The 22,667-nt window shown below is 43.2% G+C and overlaps 1 protein-coding gene across 3 annotated transcripts in view; it reads left to right on the top strand.

Moving 5' to 3' along the window:
* The window catches only part of VPS53 (VPS53, GARP complex subunit), a 135,176-nt gene that overhangs the window by 80,227 nt on the left and 32,282 nt on the right, over positions 1-22,667 (top strand). For all 3 annotated transcript variants that reach the window (XM_027861786.1, XM_027861788.1, XM_027861787.1), the window contains exons 12-14: positions 5,718-5,819; positions 10,935-11,029; positions 21,214-21,456. In XM_027861786.1, coding sequence (XP_027717587.1) covers positions 5,718-5,819; positions 10,935-11,029; positions 21,214-21,456 — 440 coding nt within the window. The remainder of the gene's footprint in view (positions 1-5,717; positions 5,820-10,934; positions 11,030-21,213; positions 21,457-22,667) is intronic.

The raw sequence follows: 22,667 nt of genomic DNA, 5'->3' as shown, positions 1-22,667 counted from the left end.
GCCAAATGTACATTTGTCTGTGAGACTATTATACGGAGAACCTGCACAAGGCAAGAGATCATATGGTAGTCAGAAGAGGCGATACAAGGACACTCCCCAGGACGTTCTGAAGAACTTTGGAATTGATTGTGTGACGTGGGAGATGCTGGCAAAGGACTGCCCAGCGTGGCATCCCTGCATCAAAAAAGATACTGTGCAGTATGAGCAAAGCAGAATTGCAGTAGCTCAAAAGAAATGTGAGGCGTGCAAATTTAGAGACATCTACACTCCAAAAGTTCCTGTGCACTATTTGGGCCCAACCTGTGGTAGAGCCTTCCGAGCTTGTATTGGTCTGATCAGTCCCAGTTGGACACGCTGTACCTTGACTCCAAAATAGTGATGTCATTTTGATCCTCTTTGAGCATGAAGGACAACTACATCTTTTCTGGATACTAAATTTAGCAAAAAGAAAAAGGGGAAAAAAATCAATGAATTCAATAAAAAAACAAATATCTGCATTGAAGATGAAATCAGACACCTAATTTTGGTCAGTGAGGAGCCTATTCAGTAAATAATGAAGGAGACATCCTGAAAAATTAAATGACTTCTTGAAATATTGTAAGCAATGAGCCTGTCGAAGAAAATTGGAGCTCTTCCTCTTCTGGTCCTTTGCTGTGGGTTGGCAGCCTTTTCAGACTGAATTCAGATATCAAACAAGACTATACAACCCCGAGGGCAGGGAGAGTTCTTTGAAAGTACACTCTTGCCTCCCCCCATATACACACGTATAATAATGATTACACAACAATAGGAATAATAAAATAAATATGCTAAATGATTCTGTAAGGAGGAAGAGTGGGCTGATGAGGCACTGCTTGGACTCCTGACCTGGGAGAGTGGGATTGAAAGTAGTGTGTCCATTACAATCAAAAGCAAATGTTTGGACTTGATGTAACTACACCCACGTGCTTAATTAAGGACGTGATGATTTGATGCCAGGTGAATAGTACTCAGCCCTTCACTCTTAGTCAAATGAATAAGAGAAAGGTTTTTATAATTGGCCATTGAGTGGCCTTGAAACTAAACGAACTTTTCTCCTTTATTGCCTTTGGGTTTCCTTGGACTTTTCTTTCCTCTTGGTTACTACATAGGTAACCCTGTGTTTCTTTTCCTTCCTTCCTTCCTTCCTTCTTTACTTGCTTCCTTCCTTCCTTCCTTCTTTCCTCCCTCCAAGGCTCTTTTAATACAAATTCATACTTTTTCTTACAGTTTTTTCTTAATATGTTCAGAATTCAGAAAGCGTAGGTGTGGTTTCAAGTTTGAGGCCCACCATGGTTACTGGAGGTTGATGACTTGCTGACTCTGCCCAAAGATTTTCCCAACTCTGCCCTCTAGCAACTTGACACTTGAGATGGGGAACTAGGGAGGGAGGCGGAGGCTGAGGGAGGAGAAAGGGAGGGAGGGTTTGCAGTGAACAGGAAGCCGGAGCAGGGCCAGGCTGCAGCACCAGTGGGTGATGGCTTCAGCAAGCAGGCGGCTTCCCATCTCAATCAGAAGGGCCCTATTTTAAGGAGCAGCTGCATCTGTGGCACTGCCTTGCCTTGCTCAGCCTTGTGGGATCTGATGAGTCAAATTCTCAGGATGGATGGCAATCTCTGTGCTGACTGTTTGGAAGCAGACGTAGCGGCTGTCACTCACTCTGCTGATGCTTGGGATGGGATTGGTACTCACTGTTCAGATGTCAGTCACTCCAGTGCCATTCTGTTATCAGCAGATCAATTAAAGCTGTTAAAGTAGGCCGAACTCTCCAGTTTTGTTAATACAGCCCTTATAGCAGCTGAGGGCAGTGATTCAGAGCTGAATCATCCCATCCAGAAACTCCAGAAATGGGAAAATAGAGGCTGTTATGAAGGAAGCCTCCCTCTCCGTCCATTCTTTTTCTCCAGTTTCAAAAGATTTTACCTGGTCTTTCTGAGCCAGTTAAACTGTCACCAAGCATGTTTACCAGGTGCCTGCTGTGTGCTAGCGCTGCACTTGGCCCCCAGACTAAGTGCTAGGCCTCTTTGGCCTGATTTTGAGATAATACAAGAAGTAAGTCAGGGAAAGATTTTTGGAAGATGGCAGAATTCAGAGACGCTCCAAATTCCCACTTATTGATGGAGTCCTCCCTCTGGCCGGGATAGTCGTAAACATGACTTTGGCATTTAAGAGTCTCATTCTTTGACAGTTGGATATCTCTGGAAATTAAGGGAGCCCTGTGCCCAGATACAGGCAGAGCTCGCTTTAGCTAGTGTTTCCTTTCCTCCCAGCAAACTTGCTGGCTTTGAAGCAGAGCCCAGAGCCTCCTTTTTCTGCAGAGTAGGTATGGGGGGGGGGGGGGGCGGCGCTACTAATCCCAAATGATTTAATTGAGGGGATGAACTTGCTATTGGAAGAATTTTGCCTTTCTGAATGATATGAAGGCAAATGTTGTCATAATTGAAAAATAACAAAAAAGAAGAGCTTCTTTTAAAATAGGAAAATGTGTTTAATTTTCCTGGCAGATTTTTCACCCCTCTTGGTTTCACTTAGAAATCCTGAAGCCAGTGGACTGTGTCATTTGAGTTATGCAAAATCTAAACCCAAGCTTGTAATTCCATCCCAGCCTCCTAGAGGCCACAAACTGGGGAGATGAGGTAGAACATGGCCTGACTTGGCCCAGCCCAGCAGCCCCAGGCCTGCCACTCGGATCCACATTGGGTCAGTAGCTGCTCTGACTAAAACTGGTTAATGTTTAGCTTTGTCTGGTGCTTTGTAAACCTTAAAGTGCTAAGTACCAGCTGCTATTGCAGAGGGAACAGGGTAGCACAGTGGGTAGAGCACAGGGCTTGGATCCCTCTTGTAGTCTGGGAAAAACAACAGCACTTTTGTGAGGACCTTTCCTGAAAAATTGTCCCTTTTCTAGATGTGCCCCCTTCACCTTGCCTGGCATCATCCCTTTTCTGGCATTTTCTGTGCTGGAAATTTTTGTGCTATAAACTTCCATGCCCTTTGCAGGCTTGCTAATTGACCCCTACCTGTGTTCCATTCAAGGTAGGAAACCAGTCAGACATACCCGATGGCCACCCCTCCCCATCCCCAAGGGACAACTCCCAGATCTATAGCTTTCTCTCTCAAGCCCCGGTTTCTTCTCTAACCTCCAGACTCATATCTTCAGCCCACTACAAAATAGTGCCCCACTGGTACTGCAGAGTCAAGATGTCCAAAACCCAACTTATTATCATTGCCTCTCATCCTCCTTCTAATGTCACTTTCTATCATTGGCATCATCATCATCCCTCTCCCTCACTGCTCATGTCCCGTTAGTTAATGCCTCCCGTTGAGGCCCCCCCCGCAGCATCTATCACATCCATCTCTTTTGCTCTACTCCTGCCTTGACCACCAGGACGGATGCATGTTACCACCTGCCTGGAGAATTGCATTACCTTCATCACAGGCCCTCCAGTCTCCACCATCTTCCTTCATACTGATAGCAGAATAATATCCTTATATCTAGAGCCAGTGGTCACCTTCCTCCTCTGTTCAGACATTCGCAATGATTACCTGGTGACTAAAATTGAGCCTCCGTTGCCTGGCATTCAGGGCCTTTTACCATCTGATACCACTCTTTCATATACTCTGTGCTCCAGTTCGACAGGACTGTCTCATGCCCCCAGGCATCCTTTGCACTTCTGTCCTTGGACCTTTACTCAGTCTTTTCCCTACTTCTAGAATAAACTTGTTCCCTTTAAACTTGTTCCCTTTCCTTGCCTGTTCAATCCTTACTCGTTCTTTTAAGTATAGCTGAAATGCCCTGCCCTCCATGAAGCCTCCCATACTATGGGTGGTAATCTTCTTGCTCAGATATTCTATAGCACTTTGTTTTGAAACTCTCAAATATGCTTTTAAAATATTGTATATTCCAGCGATCAATGTTTGTTTCTTACCCTTTTGTTATACTATTAGCTCCTTGAGGACAGAGACTACATCTTCACTAAATTTTTCATCTCTCTTAGGGCTTAGTGTACAGTGCTCCGTACTCAGTAGGCCCATAATAAATAATTGAATTATTGAATCAAGTTCTGTACAAAGAAGTCATGGTTTGTCAAATCCAAATTTGAGATACTCACGTAGTGTGCCATTTTGAAGTCTTTCTAGGGCATTCCATAAATCCTAGAAATATTAGTAGCTGTTTGTCCTTAGGTGGGTCAGGATTTGTGAGACTTTCTCTGTAGGTAAAGGAGGCTGGTTTTGCCCATTTGCACCAAAATGTTTTTCAGAAAATAAAACTGGTTAAATAAAGTAAACATCTTCAAACTTAAAACCAGGGTTGTGATTGTTTTCCAGTTGAAGATCGAGGGTATGTGTGATACCCTCTGGGTCATCTGGTGTCCCTCTGGCCCAAGGATTCACTAACATATATGATGGTAGCAAAGGCTAACATGTTAGCCATTTAGGAGCACCTGCATGCCTTGACTTTCCATAGACTTTGAACCTACTCTTCCTAGCATCTACTGGCCTGTTCTTGCACATCCCCCCTTTTTTTTCCCTTCCCACCAGGTCTCAGGTTCCAGGACATTGTATTCTACTAGGGACTAGGGCACCTCTTGAAGTATGTTTTGGTTGTGTCAGTAGCAGTGATTGCGCGCGCGCGCGTGTGTGTGTGTGTGTGTGTGTGTGTGTGTGTCTGTGTGTCTGTCTGTCTGTGTATAATTCTTTAATTCTGAACTTAGACAAAGTGACATTTTTCCATTTTCATTTACCATAGATCTTAATTATATAGAGTTTGCTTTTTTTAAACATGCAGCAAATTCACTTTATAAACTTTCAAACTTTCTTGCTTGTCTGTGGTTCCTTCCTCCCATCCCCCCCCCCATCCCCAATTCTGCTCATTTGAAAAGCAAAGCCAAGCCCTTGGAACAAATGTGAAGTCGAGAAAAACAAATTCCCCTATCAGTCACGTCCCAAGATGCAAACTCCTTCTGCCCTCTGAGCCCACCACCTCTGTCAGGAGGTGAAGCTGTCAGGCTCTCAGCTTGGCTCTTCTCAAACTGTGGGTGGCTGTTGTAATTTTTAATTTTTCAGGATATTTGTTTCCATGTCCATTTGAATTTGCTTGTGAGTCAGGGAGGCCAGGATAATTATTCCCATTTGACAGATAAAGAAACTGACACTTGGAGACATGAAGTGACTTTTTCAGAGTCACGAAGCTCTTCCATAGCAGCATGAATCCCCAAGTCTGGCTCTACCAGTCCTATGCTCTTTCTCTTAGGCTGCCTTGCCTCTCAATAGTGTATTGAAAGTCACTTAAAATAAATGGAATGTTGGTGGGGATTGGAAATCTTTATGTTATGGGTAAAACAGATTTGACCTGGGAATCTTAAAGTGCAGTGTTAAATGTGTTGATGGCACTGTTGGGAGCATCATTATCAAGTTGAATGCAAGCCCCGTGGGTCAGCAGCCATTCCCCTTTGTGTCTCTTTGTATCCTTGGCACTCAGTCTACTGCCTTGCACATAGTAGGCACTTAGAAAATGTTGGCTAAATTAAGTCTTTCTCTTGGCCGTCTCTCAGCTCTCTGTCCTCATATTGCAATCCATGGATGAGCTTTTCTATCAGAAAATTATTAAGAAGGTGGAAAATCAGAGGGGATGGGCAGGGACCTGTGGAGAAGATCAGAAACAAACAAATTCTTCCTCTTCTCTTTTATTCTCCTGATAGAAAAAGGTTGAGGTCCCTCCACCATGCACCAATCCTTTCCTGGAAGATGAGCCCAGCTCCGAGATGGAGGAATTGCCAATGGACAAAGGAGACTTGGATCAGGTAAGTGCAGACCCCTGTTCGATCTTTTGAACAGCCTGATATTTAAATCTAAAAATAGTATGACCAGTGACTGTATATGTGCTTGATGAGGAAGCAGCTTTGGCAGTCCTTATGTAATTTCTCTACTTGAAAGTCCATCTAAGAAAATAATGAAAAAAGCAGCCCTTGCTCCTTCTCCATGCTTTAGAGGGGTCTCTGGATTCTTACCACTGAGTGGATTGACGTGCACAAGCATAATTAGCCCATCTGGAAGAGCAAACAAAATTCTGTTCTGCCTCATTCATCACCCCCTGAAATTGTCCGCTCACTTTTCTGTTGCACAGTCATCTGTTTTGGTGGTGATGTGAGATAGTGAAAGATCACTGCTTGGCTTTCAAATTTCTTCTTTTTCTTAAAATTAAATTAAATTATTTTTTGTTTCATTTTAAGTTCTGAACTGTCCCTCTCCCTCTTTTCTTCCTTCCCTACCCTGCACCAGAAAAGGCCATCATTTGACACAGTAAAACCATACTTTACATACTTTTATTTATCACTTTTTCTCTGGAGGTGGATAGCATCTTCCTTCATAGGTCCTTATAGTTGATTTGAGTGTTTATAATACTCAAAATAACTTAATCGTTCACAGTTAGTCTTCAAGCAATATTGCTGTTACTGTATACGATGTTCTCTTGGTTCTGCTCATTTCACTCTTTATTATTTCATGCAAGTCTTTCCCATGTTTTTCTAAAATCAATTTGCTCATCATTTCTTATAGCATAGTAGTATTCCATCACAATCATATACCACAACTTGTTAAGCTATTCCCCAATTGATGGGCATCCCCTCGGTTTCCAATTCTTTGCCACCACAAAGAGAATTGTGGTAAATATTTCAGAACATATACATTCTTTTCCTTTTTCCTTGATCACCTTGGGAAACAGACTCAATAGTGGTATTGCTGAGTCAAAGGGTATACACAGTTTTATAACTATTTGGGCATAATTCCGGATTGCTCTCCAGAATGGTTGGATTAGTTCGCAATTCCACCAACAATGTTTTAGTACCTCAATTTTTCCACATTCTCTCCAACGTTTGTCACTTTTCCCTTCTATCATCTTAGCCAGTCTGACAGGTGTGAGATGATATCTCAAATTTGTTTTAATTTGCATTTCTCTAATCAATAATGATTTAGCATTTTTTATGTGAATATGTATAGTTTTGATTTCTTCATCGGAAAATTACCTGTTCGTATCCTTTGACTATCAATTGGGGAATGACTCATCGTCTTATAAATTTGACAAAGTTCTCTATATATTTGAGATATGAGACCTTTATCCAAGAAACTGTCTATAAATTTTTTTCCCTGATTGTCTGCTTTCTTTCTAATCTTAGCTACATTGGTTTTATTTGTACAAAATTGGCTTTCAGATTTCCAGGGAAGTTTGCAGTTCCCAGGGAGAGAGAAGGAAGGGTCTCAGTTGAATTGTCAACTGATCACTCGTGTGAGAAGCCATTGTGCGGGCCTGGAAATTACAGAGGGAACCAATGGTGGATGAGGAGAGGGACTCTCCGTTTCCTCTTTGCCTCTGTGTTCAACTCCAGACTTCCTCCCCTTCCATCCTACTACGTGCCAGTTTATGACAGGAGAGGCCAGAGTAGGAAATCAGGTCTTTTCCTTTGGTTTATTAGTGACACTTGTCATTTAATTAGCTTCTCTTGGCTGTTGGGGGCTTATTTCTTGATGACATTTTGATTCATTCACAAGGTGAATGGGGAGGGCAACCTAGGGAGCCATCTCTGGGCCTTGAAAACTGTAGACTTTTCAGGTAGTACTCCCCATTTCTCAGTGTGGGGAGGTAATTGTGTGGGTGCTGCGTCATGCCATAGAGCCCTCAGGCCTTCCAGAATCCATTTCTGAAGGGATGCTGATTATTTCTGTCTTGCCATTTGGGTAAATGGGGGTGGGGGAGCCGAAATGAAATGTTAGATTCTGAAAATCTCTTTAGATACATGTCAGCTGCTCAGAAGTCCCAATATTATTGTCCAGCATTGTCCAAAACCAGAGGTTTCTTCAAAACCAAATAATGCCATTTTCACATTTTGCTGAAACGGATTCAGATACAGAGGGGCTAAGAGGAGGGCTGCACTCAAGGAGTAGGATGACATTCTTGGACAGTCCCAGACCCAGCTAGGCCCCTCTGGCTTCTTGTGGTATCACATTTGCCTGGCTTTTTTTTGTTTGTTTGTTTAAATTATTATTATTATTATTATGATTTTTTTTGTTTTGGTGAGGCAGTCGGGGTTAAGTGACTTGCCGAAGGTCACACAGCTAGTACGTGTCAGGCATTTAGTCGGAGGCCAGATTTGAACTCAGGTCTTCCTGACTTTCAGAGCCAGTGCTCTATCCACTGCGCCACCTAGCTGCCCCTTATTTTTTTTTTTTTATTATTTTTTTTGTTGTTGTTGTTGATTTGCCTGGATTTTTGAGAGTGATGTTCACAGGGATATTGTGCCTTCCTCTTCTAGGTGTTCTAGAGGCAAATGATCGTGATGCCTTGGGCAGTGCTTGCTTTTGCTGGACATTATCCTGATTCTTAACTAGTTCTTTCTAGGCATTCTGGAGCTGGGTTATATGGAAGTGAGTTGTAGGTTGCCTACCAAATCAGTAGGGCCAGGAAAAATGTAACTTCCCAGCTTTGGCAGGTGGCTGGCTGCTGCGGACACTGCCAACCTGAGAACAGGTACATTTATTGTTGGTGAGTAGGGTGCTGACATGGCAAACGTACATCAGCAGGCAGGGCTTCACAAGTTTTCTAGAATTTTTATCGTCATCACTAAAGCCTATAGACCTGATGCTTCCACATATCATTCCCAGTCTCCTTCCCACCTCAGATATAGCAGGTCAGCAGCGGTTAGAAAGAGGAAGTGGAATCACCTTCCCCAATAGCTTCTCAGATCCTTCTTTTGGCATGTTTAGGGAGGTGGGCTAGTGAGGGTAGGAACCCTGCAACCAATGTCAGTTCACTGCAGGATGCTAATAGGACTAAGGGGGAACATAGCTTTCATCCCCCTCAGGGGCCAGCTAAAGGCCAACGGTATTGCTAGTCGTAGAGGTAGTTAGCATTTCTGGGCTCTAGAGGAGGGCAGAGCTCACTGTGGAGACAATACTGGGAGAAGAGACTACATTTGAGAAGGGGGGGAGGAATTGAATTGGGTTTCATTGGGGACTTGGGAGGTCATTCAGTTCTTTGTAGTCTCAGCACTTGGTACAATACCTGCACGTAGTAGGCACTCAAAAAAGGTTTATTGACTTGACCAAAGGGCGTGAGGGCATCATGATAAAAAGGGGCAGGGCAAGAAAGAAGAAATTCATGGTCTCGAGTACATCCTTTTGGGGATCTGAGCAGTTTGATTTGATCTGTTTATGTTGGATGGTAATCAAAGGAAACAGGGCCAGCTGCAGCCCTCCTGACTGTGACAACAGGAACCTTTTATTATTCCATCAAACTCCAGGAGGAAATAGTTTAAACATCTGCAGCTTTTGGACAGAATTCATGCACCCAGAAATCCAACCTAGATGCTACTGCTGAATGATTGAGTCTTTTCTTTAAGCCGAGAAGTGGCCATTGGGGAAACCGAACAATGCAGAAATGAGACATTGGCACTGTCCGTCTTAGCATCTCGAACTGCTACCTCGCTGTAGAAATGTCACTTCCTGGGCACGTGTCAACCCCACATCGTGAGGCAGTCCTGTGAAGAGCTTGGATATCCCATCCGTGCTCTCTTCCTCTCTGTAGCCAGCTGAAATGGTGAAATGCAGCCAGGACGCTACTGCTAAGTGCTCCAAAGTCCTTCCTCTCGGCTGTCCTATAGCTCCATTCAGGGATCTGATAAACCCTTGGCTTCATGTACCTCCCTGCGCTGTCTGGGAACCCATGAAGGACCCCAGAAATTTACAGTCCCTCCAGATCAGGACTGACTTGACTGCAGAGAGGCCCCCCAGGATACCTTGGGTCAACATAGAGCCCCAGGCTCCTCCAGTGTGGCCCCATTGATGTGGTCCTGGGGGCTTCCGTGATAACCTCTCATCTCCAGGGAAGAGCTGATGGCAGCAATGCAAATTCTGCTTCTGAGAAATAAGGAAGAAACATCTGTTAAACTCACAGCCATTGTGAGTAACTGGGCTCCCGTTGACTACCCCTACCCTTCTCCTCCCTGGAAGAGGGAGCCTGGAACACTCCAGATGTGACTAGGGCTAAGTAAGGAATGACCAGCATGTGTGTTAAGTTAGCTTTTAGCTTTTGGTGAGCATGATCGATTCTTCAGAAATGTGTCGACCGTTCCCTCTCTGTGGGGTCAGATATATGGGAAGAGGCGCTACCAGCACCGTGCCCAAGCCATCCTTCCTTTTAGAGTTTCGTCTCGTGTATACTTTCTGTTGTGCTTGTTAAGAGATACAATTGGTTCAGTTTAACAGAGTGTTTATGAGTGTCCACTCGTAGTGGAAAGAGACGTAGACTTGAGGTCAGAGGACTCAAGAGACATGGGTTTGAGTTCCAACTCTTTGAGTGGCCTTGGATAAGTCACTTCTCTCTGGTCTCAGTGTCTTCACCCATAAAATCACGGGGTTGGACAGATGATCTTTAAAATCCCTTCTAGCTTGACTGATCTGAGAATTCTGTAAGCAAGGCCACGTAGTTCAAGGCCCTTTGGATGACTGTGATAAATCTAAGGCCTAGAGAAACAAAGGTGACGTGTAGGAATTTTAAAACTCCCCATTTATTTTCCGAGTGATGTTTGGAAAAGGAATAAATTCATGGATGTAATTTTACAATCTGTATGCCTGTCTAGACAGCTTTCAGAGAGTCGCTGAAGCTGTTTGTAAAACAGTTGGTAAATGGGAACCCGTTATCAAAGTAACACTAAATCTTGGGGTGAACAAAGCAAGTGAATGATGCTGAGAGCTCACTTGTCGTCCCCTGGTTGCGATCAACTGCAGTGTAGGGTGTGTGATCACTTAGTTATGTCAGGGGGCTTCTTATCATGGGGCAGGGAGCGGGCTTGAAGGGCTCTTGTCTTTGGAGCTGCTGGGAAGTGGCTGGAAATTGCTCACATGCTGCCTTTTTGACTCCCCAGCCAAAGAAGCCAAAAGTCCCGGAAAACCCGTTTCATGGAATCATTTCCAAGTGTTTTGAGCCTCATCTCTACGTGTATATTGAATCCCAGGACAAGTGAGTTATGAGTATTTTTTGTTCTTTCTCTTACCTGTGCATTTTGGTCTCTAACCAACTGTTGGGTCTCCCTACACAATCTGCTTTCCACGTTTAACATTACAATTATGTAGCCTCTTCCAGGTGTTGGAGGAGAGAGACAGCAGGTCCTGGCCCCTGAAAATACGTTAAGGGCATTTCATTTCCTGAACATTAGTAGCCATGAATTTTACGGTTTGTTATATATAGAAATCACAGGTGCTTATGTGTGCCTCTTGGGAACCTCCAGTAAGGCCCTCATCTCCCCACCTCCGTAGCATGGGTGCCAAGCCCCTCACAGCTAGCTCCATGCCTGCCAAGACTCGGGACTTTTTTAGGTGCTGGGCATTTGGGGAATGCAGGAAGGAGGCAAATGTGCCATCTCACGTGATGCTGTTTGCAAACGGCCGGGCTGAGGAGAAGACAAAAAGCATTTTGCCAACCACCAGCGTGAATGTGATTACCTTGTGAAATGTCAGCGGCGGATGAGAGCTGCTTCCCCAGTGGAGCAAACCGCTGATGGCTGCTTTATGTCAGGGGACATACTTTCAGAAGATTGCTTTTCTGGCTGAGATGCTGCTGTCCTTGCTGAGGGTGTCGAGTGAATCTTTGGAGGAGCCGCTAGGAGGATTCTCTAGTGGGAAGAATGGGGGGGGGGGGGGTGTGCAGAAGGGAGGACGCAGGAAAATATTTAACTTCTGAGCTTAAAATAATTTTTCTAGGCTTTGGCAGACTCCTCTTTCCTGGACTATTGCAAGAGTTGAACTATGTGGAGAAAAAAAATGTTCTTGCTACCCACTGCAGAGAGAATTATGCTATGGGTAGTATTGTCTCTCATCTGCTTTTCATAGAATTCAGTTTTTCTATCTTTCCCCTTCCCCTAGTAATGGAAATATTTCTTATTAGACTTATAATCCCAGAAAATGGATTTTGAATACAAGTTACTGCACTTTAAAATATTCTTTTGTGCTCAATTTCTCCCCCCTCGATTGCACTTTTCAAGCATCTCTTTGTCTGCTATCTGATTATTGCATATAATCGTGGCAGTTCAACCTAAAGGCAGTGGGCAGGTAGGCTAGTTAAGTTTTTTATTTCCACATTTTTTGGTTTTGGCTAAAAATAATTGGGCCTCTTTATGCTGGCAGATTGTTTGTTCACCCATTCAACAAACTCTGGACCTGGGGCTCTGAAGTCATTGATTGTATTGGAATATTAAGTTACAGAGAAACCCTCCCACCCCACCTCAGACTGGAGATCAGAGTCTACCTTGGTTCCAGGCCCAGAATTTCTGATCACCCAGATCTGATATTACCTAACTACTCATTTTTCAAAACCCTGAATGGCATAGATTGAAATGCACAAAGCATGTGCTTGTGAATGCTGTGTCTGGACCTGAAACCAACTTGACCTTCCCAGAGGTGTTTTCCTATCAGCATGGCTCTGATATCCACTCTCCTCTTTGGACCAAGGGGTCTCACAAAGCACTCATTGTTCGTGATGCTTTGGGCAGGAAGCCAGATCTCTCCTCCACAGAGGTTCTCCTTTTCCCCTGTGAAAAATGAAGTGCTGGCTGCTCTGACTGCTATTGGCCTCACTGCGGGGATGTTACCATAGCAGAAGTTATTCACATGAGACCTGTGAGCTGGAACAGCTCCTGTAGGTTCAGAGCAGGCAACTCAGAGCAAGAGGCTAGAGCAGAAGGAATCCTAGAATCACAGAATCCTAGAACTGGAAGGGCCCTTAGAAGTCATCTGGTCCAGTCCCCTTCTTTTACGGAGAGAGAAACTGAGGCCCAAAAGGTTAAGGTACTAAGTACTCAGAACTTAGTGCTGTTACCGGTTCTCTTTCATGTCAAACAAACGTGTTGGATTAGGTCATCTTGAAGTTTCCTTCTGGTACAGATATTCTGTTACTGAATCCTAAAAATAAACACTTTGAGGTGAGATGGAGGAAATTTACTGCTTTTGGTTTTTTCTACTCACTCCCTTTTTCCTCTTGCCTTGAGCAGCTCAGCCAGTGGCAACTAGTGCCTCTTGTGCCTGGTCCCTGGGCTCACCCCACTAATCTTTTTCTCTCTCACCCTCAATCCTATCAGTAGCCAAATATTGTTGATCCTGCCTCCAGAATGTGTCTTATATACGTCCGTTTTTGTCCACTCCCTGTCCACTGCCACCACCCTAGTCAGACTAAATTGTTATAATAATCTGCTCACTGGTTTTCCAGTCTGTCTTCTTTCCTATAATCTTTGCTCCCTCCAGTCCATCCTTCACACAGCTACCAAAATAATTTTGCTAAGGTGCAGGACTTTCTGGGGGGTCAAAAACCTATAGTAGCTCCCCATTGCCTGTAGGCTGAAAGGCAAATTGCTTAACCTAGTCTTGAAGGCACTGCACAGTCTCCTTCCAAACCACCTTTTCAGCTTTTTTCAACGTGATTCCCCTCCTTACACTGCCCTTCCTTGTAGACAAAGGGAACTCTTACCCCTTCCCCATTTCTGTCCTGCACTCTCTTGCCCCTGTGTCTTTGTGTAGGCCATCCATTGTATCGAGAACATTCCATATTTCCACAGGTTGCAATCCTTCTCTTACTCCAAGACCCAACACAGGAGTCATTTCCTTCATAAAGACTTCCTTTATCTCTCTTCCCTTTCCTTCCATTGGAAAGCCAGTCTTCCCATTGGAAGATTTTTTCAGTCATACTTTTCCCTTATCACATTTTACTTGGTTTCATACTTGTTTGTGAACATTTTACACTCTCCCTATTAAATTGTGATCGTGACTCCCTGGAGTCATGAACTGTTTCATGTGTGTCTTTCATGTGTGAGAAGCTCTCCAGCTTCGTCAGGTAGGTGTGATGAGTATGAGTTAGTTTGAAACTTTTTCTGACTCGCTGGTATAAGTGGAAGAGGCTGCTTCGATCACGGGCCCACCAGTCGTCCTGAAGCTGGGTGCCTCTCTTAGATACCTTCTGAACCACCCCAAAGGGCAGAATAGAGCAAGAGATGGGGAGAGGAGAGGGTAGTCTGATATGTCATGGAAGCAGGGTGTGGAAAGAGTCAATAACAAAGGGTAAAGAACAAAAAGCAAGCATGGTGGGAGAACAGAAAAGGGATGATTCAGAGGGGAGGAGTACCAGACAGTCACATGAGGGTGACAGAGATACAGTGAGGTTGGAGGTGTGATGACGAGGAAGAGGAGCATGGTGGTTATCGACTGCCAGGCCACAGTATTGGTCATTACCATCGCCTGCCCTCTGCTCCTTCTCTCCCAAGAATCTTTTAATCTCATTTAAAGAAAAGAATGGCTACAGCCCTTACCATCTTAAGCCTCAGGCTTACCCTACTGACCTTCTTACTTTTCTGATTCCTACTCACCAAGGTGAGCACAGCTGTCTCCTGGGCAGCTCGGGGTCATCTGTGTCTTCATCGCCTGCTTGATTCTTGTCTGTGTCCTTCCATCAGGCCTCCATAGAGGATCTGTCCAGTGCATTGGAGGTCTTCCTCCAGATCTTTTAGTATTTCATCAGTATCAGTATAACACTCAGACTAGCCACGTGTATTTTTGTTTTCATTGAATGACCAGCCTGGATCCTTTTATGCTCATACTGATCATGACACTAAGTCAGTTTGCATTGTTTGCAAATTTGTAAATGCCTCCCCCCCCACCTCTTCATTTACCCACCATATGTCTATTAACCTGGCTCAGTGTGTACATTCTGAGCTCTTTGAGGACAGAGAACATGTCTTCTTGATCTTTTGCCTTTCCCTGAGTTGCCTGGTACAACATTCTGTAGGTGTTCAATCAGTATTACTAACTACTTGTCCATCCTGTTGCTGTTAATTTCATTCTAACATCTTCCCAGCATCCCATCTGGCTTTGAGGCCAATTTCCTGAATACCTCCCTAGTGATTGGGAGATCCCAGCAGAAGGTTAGGGAAGGTAATGCTACTAGTGTCTGAAGGAGACCAGAACCAGACTCTTTGAACAGACCCCATAGGGAGGAGGTATCCAGTTACAGAATGGTCCTTTTGGCCATCTCTTTTAGCAGTGCTATGCAGACCTTCCCTTAATTCTAGGACTTGAGGTTGAAAAATATTAGTCACAATCTGGAAACTATTTTGGAACTATGCTCCAAAAGCATTACTGTGCATGTTCCTTGACCCAGTGATAGTCTATAGGCCTGTATCCCAAAGAGATCAGAGAAAGAAGAAAGGAACTTGTGTACAGAATGTTTTTATAGTATCCCTTTTTGTAGTTGCAAGGAACTAAACTAAAGAAGTGTCTTTTATTTGGAAAGTGAACGAATAAATTATGATAAATAAATATAATGGGATATTATTGCAACACAAAAAATGAGAGCAGATGGTGTCAGAGAAAGCTGGGAAGATTTGTATGAATTGATGCAGGTTGAAATCAGCAGAAACAGAAGAACAAGTTACACAATAACAACAGCATCATCACATGACAAACAACTTTGAAAGACTGAAGAACTGTGATTAACCCAGTGACCATTCATAACTGCAGAGAACCATGGATGAGATGTGATACTCACCTCCCAACTGAGAGGCAGTAGACTCAGGGTGCAGAATGAATCTTACTTTTGGACATGGCCAATGTGGAAATTTGTTTTGCTTTACTACGCATGATTGTTTTACATTTTTCCCTCAGTAGTTTGATGGGGATGGGGTAGAGAGATTTATTTTTTGTTCATTTAAGAAAACACATGTGTGTGTGTATGTGTATATATATATATATATATATATATGCATATGCACATTTGTACACGTGTGTGTGTGATTGTGTGAGAGAGGGAGACAGGAGAGAGAGCACAAGACATTATTTTTGGACGTGGCCACAGACTACGCGTATTTGCTAGAAGGTCTTGTCTCTCCCTGCAACTCGCCTAACTCCGTGGTGGGGTGGGAGAAGGGAGAGAACATAAATGCTTATTAGTTGAACCAAAAAAAAAAAAGTAAAATAAAAGTGGCATTTAAAAAAAAAAAAAAGAAAAATATTAGCCACTAGATAACCAAAGATTTTTTTTTTTCATTTACACTCAAGGAACAAGGAAATGGGTCTTTTATACCTGGGATTATGTACTGGTTTCCTTTCCATTTATAAAGGAAAAATTTCCTTTTTTCTCTCTCCTCTTGCTTGGGTCACCTTTGCCCTAATCAGGTCAGAGGTAATGGCTTCTATTGGGAGAAGCTGGGCTTTTCATAGGATTCTTTTCCTCGTTTCACCGTCTTGCTACCACTCTTTTGCTGCCATTATCTTTACTCCCACTGTGTAGAAATCCCAGTGCTATCTCAAGAAATAGCTTCATATGCACATGTAAGTCTCAAGCTAAGTTTTCACAGCCTAAGCTTCAGGGAAGAAAACGAGAGCTAACAGCCACCTGCCTACATTGTCTTCCTGTCACCAGAAAAGGAGTCTGGCTAGCACAGAGGCAATGGACTTGTGTTACTTAAGCTGTGGTCAAGTCCTGCTATCTGGAAGCATCTCAAAAGAGAGAGAGAGAGAGAGAGAGAGAGAGAGAGAGAGAGTTGGATGGATGGATGGATGGGACGCTAAAGAAATAATGATTGGTATTAGTAATCAGACCTTATGTAACTAAGTTGGCTCACAGATTTCAGATCCTACTAAGAGCAACTTTGAGCTCAGGAGGCCTTTTCAGTAACCACTGAGCCCCCTCTTTGACTTTTGTTGATTGGCAGGAACCCCCATCACCTGACAATTACATGGATTCAGGTATTGTACAAGTTAAATCAAGTTCCCTCAACAGAACACTCTTACAGAAATAGCCTGACCCAATATGATTAACTGCAAAGGCAAATGGTTTTTTCCCATGGTCCTTGACAGGTTCCCTTGGAGTATTTCAAATATCCCAGCGACGTGCAGACACAGGCTTCCAGGTGTACCTAGGGTGGCTTCTGCTGCAGTGCCACATATAGTCGAGGCCTCTTTTAACAAAAATACTTACTTTGACACTTCAATGACTCTGATCTCCAAGATGTGAGTGCTCCCTCTGAAATGCAAATTACAATAGGCCTCCTCATTCTGTGTGACTTTTGTTCATAGGTTGTCTGGAGGTTGCTTGAAAAAAACAAACGAACCTACAACCTTTGTTTTCTATTTTTTAAAAAACTTGGCTAACCATTGTGTATCTTTATCAATCATGTTGTGAAATGTTAAAAGAGTTTATTCTTCAAATTGTCCAGATGCACGTTATTTGCTGATATGAGTGTGTTTTGGGAACGTAATAGCAGTCCTCTATAAAAGACTTTGTTTTTCTGGCACCAAGCAGAATCAAAGAGAAGGGAAGACTGAGTTAGAGATGGTTACAGTTGGAGGGGAATGAAAGTCTGTAGTAGGGTGGTAGTCTTAGAAATCGAAAAGAAGGTAAAATGTGAACAGTATTGGAGAGGTGAGAAGACTTGGCAGAAGGAAAGGGATGAGCTGAAGACAGCACCCAAACCTGGATGGTTGGGTCAGTCTTAGTGCCACTGATGGAAATAGAGAAGTCTTAGACTGCTTTTTACCTTTCCTAGCACGTAGCAGAGGTCCTTGTAGCCCTCGATATGTTTGATTTCATCAGCTACTCAAAGTGAATGAAGCAATCTTGACCTCACTCATTTCCAGGAGGTTGCTATCACTTTTATCCCTCTTTTTTTTTTAAACTGTGAAACCTAAGCTGACTCCATTGCTCTCTCATACTTAGCCTTTAGGCTAGAGAGTGTAAATGGGGGTAAAGAATTCTCTGACCAATTTGTGCCCCTTCCAAGAAGATGAAAGATAGCACTGGCAGAATATAGCCAAAATATGAGAATGGTATAGGTGGCCCACAAAATATAGGAAATTCCTGGAGTTAGAAGCTAAAATATGTGATAGCATCTATAGTCTCTGAAAATTATTCATTTATAATACGACTCAGTAGGGTTGGCGCTGAAGGAGGGAGCAAATGAGTAAGTTTTCAGACTCCAGCTTCTTGAGGAATAGATGAATAATTAACAGAAGAAAATCCCAGTGCTCTGGCCCTGGTTTTGGTTTGCATTAGAGGCTTGGGGATCAGAGTCTTTTAAGCAGAAGGTTGACACAGCTTCTTCTGCTCTCATATCTCACACCGTCCTGGAAATCCAGTCAGTCAGATGTCTACTGAGCACCTGCCTTGTTGCCCAGCCTTGTATTAACCTGCTGTGGGGGACTCCCCACATCCCTATATATGACTCAAGGAGCTTACCCATGAGCTATAGAAACAGCAGTTACCTAAAGCTGGATTTAGAGACTCGATCTCCTACATACTCACCATGCAAGTCATTTTCGCTCTTTGGGCCTTCTCTTTTTTCTCCTGTGTAAAATGGGATGGGACTAAGATGATGTCTCAGGTCCCTCCTAGCTCTTATATTTAGCAGAGTTAGAAAACCAGATACTGTGTGACCAGGAACTAAGGATTCACGTGTCTGTGTGATGATGCAGATGGTAAGCACAATAATTCGGAGAGAGGAGAGAGAACCAAGCATCCGGTCAATTATCAAGTATTTACCGAGTGCTTTCTCTGTGTAAGGCGCTAGGGAAAAGAGCCCCAAAGATGAAATGATCCCCATCTGCCAGGTGCTTACATGCTGTGATCAGTGTGCCGTCAGGGCAGCCAGTGGCCCTCAGGCCAAACTTGAAGGATGGGGCATTTGGAGAAGGGAAAAGAGAGGAGCATGTTAGCAAGGAGAAGCAGATTAAATGAGGGCAAGAGGCTGGAACAAAAATGGTATTTCATTTTTAACATTAATTTTTTTTTAATTTTGAGTTCCGAATTCTCGCTTTCCCCCCACCCCTCCCCCATTGTGGAGGCAAGAAATGTGATCTTAATTATATATGCAAAATGATGCAAAACATATTTCCGTGTTAGCCATGTGGCAAAAAACAACAATAACAAAAAAAAAAAAAGAAATGAAACAAAGCAAAAAAAAAAATCCCAAGAAAAATAAAATTAAAAAATTATACTTCAGTATGCATTCAGACTCTGGAGGTGGATAGCATTTTATCATAAGGCCTTTGGAATTGTCTTGGATCATTGCATCGCTGAGAATAGCTAAGTCATTCACAGGTGATCTTCATACAATATTTCTGTTATTGTGTGCAATGTTCTCCTGATTCTGCTCACTTCACTTTACATCAATTCATATAAGTCTTCCCAGGTTTTTCTAAAACCATCCTGCTGGTCATTTCTTATAACTCAATAGTATTCCATCACAATCATATACTACAGCTTGTTCAGTTGTTGCCCAGTTAATAATAATTCCCAATTCTTTGCCACACGACAAAAAGAGCTGCTATAAATATTTTTGTACACATAGGTCCTTTTACTTTTTCTTTGATCTCTTTGGGATACAGATCTAGTAGTGATATTGCTGGGTCAGAGGGTATGTACAATTTTATAGCCCTTTGGGAGAAATTCCAAATCGCTCTCCAGAGTGATTGGATCAGTTCACAACTCCATCAGCAGTACATTAATGTCCCCCAAAAATGGTGTTTCAGGAGAGGGATGACATAGCCAGGAGACCACCCAAGTTGTATGAGAGTACTGATAGGGGAATGTGTAAGAGGAGGCCAGATCTAGAGGATGAGCCCACTGAACTTTCCAGGCTCAGAAGGGCTAGACCTTACTCTTCTCTTCAGCCTTCATACCACGCAAAGGACCAGAAGAGATCTGAAGCTGTTGGAGGGCAGTTAGTTGCTCCAGCACATCTGGTTACAATAAGCTTTCAATAACAAAAACCCTTGAATAAAATGTCAGTGTTCTTGTGTTCATGCTAATTGATACTGTATGTGTGTGTGTGTGTGTGTGTGTGTGTGTGTGTGTGTGTGTGGTTTTTGTCTTTTTCTTCCTGTTCCTTAATGTAAATACTTTTAAAAAGCACAGCTGGATTTCTAGAACACTCCCTGGTAACCCCAGAGTATGCAGAAGGTGGGAAAAACCCCTTTTGTTTTACTGATGACCATGTGGACGGGGGTACCATGCAATGGCCGAGCTTTGCCAGGTGCTTTTAGATTTCTGCTCTAAGCCCAGAAATAGAGCCTGAATGGGCACAATAGCCAAAGGTGCCAGGGCCTGACTGACAGCGTCTTTACATGAAATTGGAAGACCAATAAAAGCTGTCATTTCCAGAAATTCACCTTAGATCTTAACTTCCTCAAACCCTCTCCACCTCCATTCCTCAGATCTGTAGGCAGTTTGGGCTGAGGAAGTTCAAGGGCAGGCAAGGCCTCAAGGAAACAGGTTGGCCCATTGGCCAAGAGACACTCACAAGCACATCCAGAAGAAGGCGACCATGATGGGGACAGCATTAGAGGCTGGATTGCTGATAGCTGGAGAAGGCTTGGGGAAAGCAAGATAGCTTTCTTTAAGTATTTGAAAAGTTGTCTCAGATGAGGGATCAGACTTATTCTTCTTGGCCCTCAAGTACAAAATTAGGAGAAACGGAATAGATTATAGTTCAGCATAAACAAAAATGATCTACAGGGCTGGCCCAAAGTACAGTGGACTTTCTTGGAGAAGGCAAGGGGGAGGAGACCTGAGTTTCTCATCACTTAAGAAGGTCTTCACTTGGAGGTTGGATGACTACTTGTGAATGATGTAATGGGTAGTCATCATTTGGATAATGGCACCAGACAACCTTTGAGGTTCCTCCCACTTCTGAGACTGGGTGATTCCAAGCATCAAGGGGGAAAATTGGTCACCATGAGTTCTCTCATGGGTTTTCTCTGAATTCTGGGCCTCCCTGTGCTTTAGGTTTTCCTTCCGTAGAAGCATAACAGTATTTGTCATATTAGAATTTGTCTCCCTAAAGGGTGGGTTCTAGTCTTAGTTTTTTCACTAAATGACTGTGAAAATAGAAAAATCACTTAAGTTCTCTGGGCTTCGGCTCTGCCATCTGTAAAATGGAAAGACCAGTGTATGTTCCGCCTATGTGGCAGGGTTCTCATGTGGATCAATGAGTTTGTGAATGGGAAAATACTTTAAAAAATACAAAATGCTCCGCAGACACAAGGTCGTTCATTATTGTGTCCTAATTGTGAAGTGTTTTAGAAATGATCAGCTCATACAAATATTATTGGTGGTATTTTTCTTTTGTTGGAAAAAAATGGCATTTCTTTCTCCCCTTCTCTTAGGAATCTTGGGGAACTGATTGATCGATTTGTTGCTGATTTCAAGGCCATGGGGCTTCCCAAAGCAAACACGGATGAAGGCGGTGCTGTGCTGCCCAGCTGTGCTGACCTCTTTGTCTATTACAAGAAGTGCATGGTACAGTGCTCACAGCTCAGCACTGGGGAGCCAATGATTGCTCTGACCACCATATTCCAGAAGTATCTCCGGGAATATGCTTGGAAAATACTCTCCGGCAATTTGCCCAAGTGAGTTGCGTTCTCTTTTCCACTCTTCAAGTGGTGACACACGATCTGAATGAGGAGGAATTATCCAGAATTCTGAGCTCTAACATTATACACTTAAGATTGGTAAGAAAGTTCCTTGGGACGTGGCAAGTTATCAGACTAAGTTCATCTCCTTGTGAGAAGTACCAGCCAGTAAAGAAGCCAGTAACAGCGAGCGAGGGGGAGGCCGAGGCCCTGATTGGGTCTTTAAGAATCTGAAACGACTTCCTCTGTATTGCAAGTCCTTTGTATCTATTGGGAAAACAACTGTGTGTGGACAGCTACAGTCAAATCTGAGAGACCATCCATGTTTTTTTGTCATTGATTATTGCTTACAGTTGATGAGTCATTGATTAGGGCTTGAAAATATTTGGGGTTACTTAGAGATTTTCCTTGTAATAGGATTTGACCAGTAACCAAATAGTCGGCCTCTCAGTTTACTTTGCGTAATCGGTCCCCAAGGCTGTGGTTTGGCCTTCTGCTGTTATTGGTCATATGTGTTACATGTGAATATTCTCTACATTATTTGGAAAGAAAAATAAAATGTGTGCCAATACTCAGGGCCGAGCGCTCTAAGCATGTCATTGGGAAATCTTGTTTGTTCTCTGCCCACGAGGCCTCCTTTATTTTCTTGAATGGCTTGAGCTTTCAGTAGTAAGAGTAGGCAGGAAATATTCTAATCCTGTTAGATTTTCCCTTTAGAATATGGGTCCATCATCAGAATTACAGGAAATTCCCTTGGCTGTCATCCTGGTTTCTTGTCACCATCAGACGAGGGCAAGGGCCATGTCTGACCCATCTTGTATTTCCAGCAGTCGCTTAGTAAACATTTGCTGTTAACCTTAGATGCTAATCATATGAGAACTACATGTGTTTTATTGGCTGTATTGTTTTGCACATGATAGATGCATAGAATGTAAGTTCTTGGAGCTTACAACTGTGTTGTTTTTTTTTTTCCTTTGGAGACCCAGTACCAAGCATAGTGCCTTATGTATATTGTAGGGTTTCAATAAATGCATGTTGAGTTGAATTGTAATAGGACCCAATTAGTATTGGTTGGTATTTGAATTTCTAAATGTTTCTCTTGTCTAAATGCCTCTAGATCAAAATGCAGAATTTCAGTTCCAGTGCAAAATTATCTGAAAACAATAAACCAGGAACCCACTTCTGTGTCCCTAATGAGCCAGAAGGAG

Source organism: Vombatus ursinus, unplaced genomic scaffold, assembly GCF_900497805.2.
Source record: "Vombatus ursinus unplaced genomic scaffold, bare-nosed wombat genome assembly UNPS02014768.1, whole genome shotgun sequence".
NCBI lineage: Eukaryota > Metazoa > Chordata > Mammalia > Diprotodontia > Vombatidae > Vombatus > Vombatus ursinus.
The sequence above is the reverse complement of the archived record's forward strand: the minus strand, read 5'-3'. Positions and strand labels throughout refer to the sequence as shown.